The sequence below is a fragment of the Manacus vitellinus genome, unplaced genomic scaffold (assembly GCF_001715985.3).
Source record: "Manacus vitellinus isolate BGI_N305 unplaced genomic scaffold, ASM171598v3 scaffold_27_pilon, whole genome shotgun sequence".
Taxonomy (NCBI): domain Eukaryota; kingdom Metazoa; phylum Chordata; class Aves; order Passeriformes; family Pipridae; genus Manacus; species Manacus vitellinus.
This window is the reverse complement of record NW_021940039.1, coordinates 11343260-11349259: the sequence shown is the minus strand read 5'-3', so window position 1 is coordinate 11349259 and position 6000 is coordinate 11343260. Positions and strand designations below refer to the sequence as shown.

The window sequence follows — 6000 nt, the reverse complement described above, 5'->3', positions numbered from 1 at the left end:
ATGACTGATAAACCCAAAAGCAAATACCCTGGTACCTCTACAGATGCTCAGAGGAACTATTTATATTGATGTGATCCTGCAGAAGCTTCCCCCTAATGACAGGCATGTACACATACTTTTTAGATTTAGCTTCTTTGAAAGGCTGGGCATGGGAGAGCCTGGCTCAGACAAGGCCTGTTTCCTTCTCCCCTCCCTCACACTTGCTGGCTCCGGATCACACCTCACGCTGTAGCTCGAACCAGTTCAGCATCCCCTGGAAAAGGAAGAAGCCTAAGTCTAAAAAGACCAGGTTGGACAGGGTTTGGAGCAACATGGTCTAGTGGAAGGTGTCCCTGCCCATGGCAGGGGGATGGAACAAGATGAACTTTAAGGTCCCTTCCAAACCAAATCAGTCTGTGATTTTGTGTGTATTATAAAAAGTGCCTTCTTGCTGCTATTCCCTTCCACACTCCTGCTTCACCCACAGGGTAGGATTTCTCTGGCCTCGCTGCAAAAGTCAAACCATGCCACACACCCTCCTGGGACTCTAGTGTAAGCAGAGCCAGTTCCCACATCTGCTTTTCCTCTTTACAGGAGTATTTTAGAACAAAATGACTAATCTTTGCTTGTTTTTGCCACAGCTCCTTGTGCTGACAAGCCACAGGGAGTGTGAAGGCTCCTACAGTGGCAAATCTGGCCCAGGTGCCAGACAAACTGAGGAGAGCACTGGTGTTAGGAGGGACAGGGCACCAGTACAGCCCCCTGCTAACCACATCTGACCAAACCACCGACCCTTCCACACTTGGGGAAAGCGACAGCTCCCTCAGGGCAGACTTCGGTTTTGGGGAAAGAGCTCACGGTTTTTACATTCAGCTCCTTTTTTTGGACTGATTTTTTAATTCCATGCCCCATCCTGTGAGGTTGGGAACACAGCAGCCTGGGGAGGGGCAGGAAGACACCCCTCTGTGACAGGGTGTGGAGGGACACATGGTTCCTGAGCCTGGGCAGGAGCGCTCTGAGGGAAAAGAAGATGTGCAGAGGCAGGTGTACAACAGAGCTTTATAGTCAGAATGGACTGTACCAGGGTTTCTCGATGCAGAAATGGAACATGACCCAGAATCCTGGTGGAACAGAAATACTTTCAGGACTGCAGCAGCTGAGGCTCAAGTGCCCACCTGCCTTCACGCATGAGGGGCTGCAAACCGGTCCTGTCCCAGTCTTCCTTTTCCTCCCCAGATGTGCAGTTTGAACAGTCCCATGCAATTTCCCTACAGTGTCATGTGGAATGCTCAGAGGAGGCAAATGCTAATGGCAAACAGACCTGAACGATACACTGCTCATGCAGCAAAAAAACCAATTTGTTTTATAGGGAAATGGTTACAAGTGCATTTTGTGGGCAACAAAAAGAAAAATGGAGCAGGAGAATGCCTGCTGGTCAAGACAGCTCTGGAGTGGATAACGGATCAAAAGAACACATTGCTTGATAGAGACACAGAAGGAAACTCCAGTTTGGATTTCATGGTTGACATTTTACAACAAAAAGGGGAGAGAGAACAAAACCAAACCTCAAATCAACTTACAAGCAAGAGGGAAATGAAATGCACAGAACCTGGAGGGAGCTTCACCGTCTGAGCTGAGCAAGGGACCCCAGAACCAAATCAGGAGGAGCGCAGAGTACTGACCACTCCATCAAACACAGAGGCTGCTCACTGAGGCACAGGTGAGCGCCATGGGTGGCCGTAGTGCCCATCCAATGGCTGCTGAGCAGGTACCAATCCACAGGTTTAAGTTCAAAGCAAAAACTAAAAGGCTTCCCAAACACGAGGCAGAGGGGGCTCTGTTGGGGCAGGAAAGGCAGCACACTGGCTGGCTGCAGTATGGACAGAAGCTGGAGCAGGACGGATGCTGCTGAGCTGCAGTGCTGGTCCCTCTCGGTGCAGAGCGGCAGCTGGGGCTTTACAGCCTGACTGTAAAATGCCTGAGAAGCAAATGCCTTGCCATGCCAACACTGCCCTGTAGCCAATTCTGAAGCTCTGGATATCTTCATTTCCATATGGAGTCATGTCCCTGAGAGGTCCCGGCGGGAGGGGATTCTGGAATATGCAAATTTAAGAGTGGGAAGTCCAGAAAAGCACTGATTTTTCTCTCTCTTTCAGGTTATCTTTCCACTTTGCATTGTTTTCCCAAACTGCATAGCAGCTTACATGTAGTGTCTGAGACACTGGGGCCACGGAAATCAATGGGCTTCATGAATTCCAACAGCAGCACCAGTGAGGGCTAACTAAGCTGCTGTGCAGAAAGGTCCCGTTCAAAGGGCTTCAAAAATCACACACACTCTCTTTCACGCTGGCTCTGCGCCTGCTACTTTAGAGAGCTGTACCATAGATGATCTGCTTGACTTAAAGCTCATCAACTGCTGGGTGAAGCTATGGCCAATATCACCTTTCTCCTTAAAAAAATAGGAAGGATAAGAAGTTAAAGACTTGAGACAGTCGAGCACGATGCGTTCATGCGGCATGTTTCTGTACTCCTCTTAACAAGACAGGAATTTCAAGTGTGCAGGAGTGGAATGCAGCAGGGATGGAGCAGGAGGCAGGTCCCCTCACGCCCACACCCTGCCAGCGACCCGACGGGGCATCTCTGGAAGGAGAAAAGCCAACAGCCTGGAAGCCGTACCCTGAACCTTCCCCTGGCTCACGTACATCTCAGCTGCGTTTGCTTTGTGTAACGATGCACCAGGCCAGCACACACAGATGTAAAGCTTTTGTTTTGCTCACTCTGGTTTGAGAGAATATACATTAAATGGCCAAAGCTTTACACATCTGTGCCTGTCCTGGGGTGACTCGTCAGAGAAGATGGAGACAGCCACAGTGCAGAGTTCACAGCCAGCCTACAGCTCCTCATAGTCCCCCCCGCCCTGTGGCTTGCTCATGCTGGCTCCTCCTCCGCCAAGAAAAGCCTCAAGTTCATCTATCTCACTGCTTTTCTCCTTGCTCTTCTTTTTCTTTTTCTTTTTCTCCTCTTTGCTCTCCTCCTTCTCTTTGCTCTTCTTGTGTTTGCTCTTCTTTTTCACTGACTTGTCCTCTTCCTGTAAAATGAGAGCATTTTTATTAGTAAATCCTCTGAGTATTCCAGTGACCCAGGATATACTGCTCTGACACTTGGCTCTGATGGGAATCACAGAATGGTTGGAAAGGACCTTTTAAAGATCACCTAGTCCAAACCCCCTGCTATGGGCAGGGACATCTTCAACTGGATCAGGTTAGGGTGAAGCATCTACTACTAAGGCTGGCTTGGAGTTAATTCCAGAAGACCATTCTGCAAGCTTGGACAGAAGAGTGGACAGACCACCTGGCTTATATGTAGCAGTGGTCTGTCAGGCAGTTTATGCCCAACAATACCACGGTATTGGACAGGCAGAAATGGCACAGAAAAAGACTCCTGCAGACTTCCCTCGCTGTCCCTGAGATTAGGTCTGTTGGGGACACCCCTCTGCTCGGGAAAAATCTATGCTATGAACACTCTCAGTTCAGCACAGATGCACTGCTCTGCCTCATCCTGTATTTTACAAGCTCAAACACTCCCTTTTCAAAATTCAGCTGCTCTAAAAGCTTGATTTGAAGCTCAATGGTCTGCAGAGCCTGGGAGGCACACACCAGCTGCAGGATGTGAACATGGAAGGGAGTCCACCTGGTCCCCAGAGGACACCACAGAAGGCCACCCCTGTTCTTGGCTGGTAGATAACATGGCAGATCAGCTCTGAGTAATTAAACAGTACCTCTTTGCTTTTCTTTTTCTTCTTCTTTTTCTCCTTAGAAGGTTGTTTATCTATTAAAACAGAAAAAAAACATTGTTTTTACTCAATTTAAATGGTAAGAGATGCAATTCTGCCCTGGACCCATTTCTGAGAACAAAATACTCCATCCTGGAGCCATGGGCAACGGCAATGCTGACATCTCAGGACAAACTGTGCCCCTTTAGAAACCAACATAGGCTCCAGCACTCGCACCCTGACTCAACAATATGTAACTTGTTTAATTATGAGCATTATCAACACTGACCCGGCATTCACTGTGTCACAGCTACTAAGAAACAAATCTAGAGACCAGCTTTACAAAATGGTCCGAAGGCCAAATTTGGGACTGGATTACTATTTCAAGAACTGAAGAAGAGCTCCCGGGAACAGTTTTCCTCTGATGGAAATCCTCCCAGGCATGGTTTGTGTTTCTCTGAGGACAACTGAGGACATAGTGCCAGCAGATAGGACACCCTGACCAGCCAACACTCACTGCTGCTCACACTGTGTATGGAAATTACATCCCCAGAGCAACCCTGCTGCAGCCCTACTCTACAGGGGTGAATACTATTAAATGAGTCCCAGAGTCCATCACTGTCACAACATTTGTCCCATGTGACTGTGGCTGCTGAGCTTCCACTGTCTCTGCACAAAATCTCCTTGAACAGCAGGGTATCTGCTTGGCTGTTTCACAGAAGGCTTCATGACTGCACCACATTTCACATGTGCGATTTAACTGTCACTCTTACCTACACAGCCCTTTTTCCTCAGCTGCTCTGTAAATGGAGAAGTTTAATTGCCAGTCAAGTTCCAAAGACTGACGACCGAGAAACAGTTTTATATTTATCACCAAAAGAGGAGATAGGAGGAACCCACGGTGAATTATTAAAGATGCTAAACTGAAGTTAAATTATTGACTTGGGCCTCTGCAGATGCACTTGCAGTTATTTCAAGCTCTGCTGTTCAGCAGCTCAGAGCGACAAGCTGATGAAGCCATGGCAGCCTGTGATACCTTGCTCACACTTTTGGAACAGCTCTCTCTGGTGCTGCTCACAGCTTTCTTCCTTCCTTAAGTCTTTAACTTCCCATCTTTCATCGTGACATCAGGGCGGTCTATAGAAGTTGCTCTGCAGTAATGCCTAGACAGCAGGAATTATTTGCACAAGTAAGACTTGTTCCCTCGGGGAATGGGGGGAAAAAATACAGCCCGAGGAATGCTTAGGTTGTGATCAAGATCCCACCCCATTTTTCCCCAAAATAGAAGAGGAGATTGGCAGGGTATGTCAGAGCACTGTGCTCAAGTTGATCCAAATTCTTGAGGAGGTGGACACTGCAATGCTGAATGGCACTTGCCAGACAGGCAAGGCTAAGCAGGAAGCCTTACACAGCAGCAGCTTGTGAAAGATGTGCTTCTGCTTTCAGCGGGGACTAAAATAATACATGGTTGGTGCCATGGACAAGTTCCCTGTCTCCTCATGGGGAAAAATTTAAAGCTACTCATGCTGTGTTAAACCAGATTACAGACTCACGTAGGGCACTGCATGAAATTAGAGGGTGTTTTATTTAGTACAAATTGCTTTGCTGACACCCTGGAACCACTTTGGAAAAAACAGATGCCTGACAAACAAAAGCAGCAAGAGTGGATATAAGGTGTGAACTTTACCTTCCTCGCTGCTCTCCTTGGGACCAGCTTCTTCCAAACCCAAACCAAAGAGATCTGAGTCATTTTTCAGTTTAAATGAGGGGACTGTTGATTTCACAGGTTGGGGTGGCTTTGCCAGCGAGGTATCATCATCAGATACTTCTGAGAGATCTTCCCTCACTGGGAATTCATCCTAGAGACAAGCAAAAGCAGGCAACACTGACAAATGCTTCAACCAAAATCTCTAAGCATTTAGTACACAAAAATGTCAGATGTCAGCAGGTGGGCAGGAGGGAAGGAAATGGCATCTGAACTGAGCTGCTACTGCCTGGAAATCAATGCCCTCCTGGATCTTATGAGCTCTATTTCTTGCCTTGGTAAAATGCCTCAGTCGCACTGGTACTGGCAAGGGTGTTCTGAGAACGTCACACTGGGGCTGCCGAAATCAAATTCCCAACGTAAAGGGATTAAATGAGACCTTCCGTTCTGTTATGCCACCAGCATCATCTTTTTTCTGCCCCGGGGAGGCACCTCTGTTTTGGGAAAATCAAACCAAATAGGCTGAAAACTCACCTCCAGCCCT

General features: G+C 47.8%; 1 protein-coding gene across 4 annotated transcripts in view; it reads right to left on the bottom strand.

Moving 5' to 3' along the window:
* Positions 1-1019: 1019 nt before the first annotated feature.
* Positions 1020-6000, bottom strand: part of RABL6 (RAB, member RAS oncogene family like 6) — a 54653-nt gene continuing 49672 nt past the window's right edge. For 3 of the 4 annotated variants that reach the window (XM_018074345.2, XM_018074348.2, XM_018074350.2), the window contains 2 exons: positions 5439-5610; positions 3580-3807 (listed from right to left, as the gene is read on the bottom strand). In XM_018074345.2, coding sequence (XP_017929834.1) covers positions 3584-3807; positions 5439-5610 — 396 coding nt within the window. In that variant the 3' untranslated portion in view covers positions 3580-3583. Of the gene's footprint in view, positions 3068-3579; positions 3808-5438; positions 5611-6000 lie in introns of those variants that run through there. The other variant, XM_018074351.2, reaches the window with a different exon arrangement.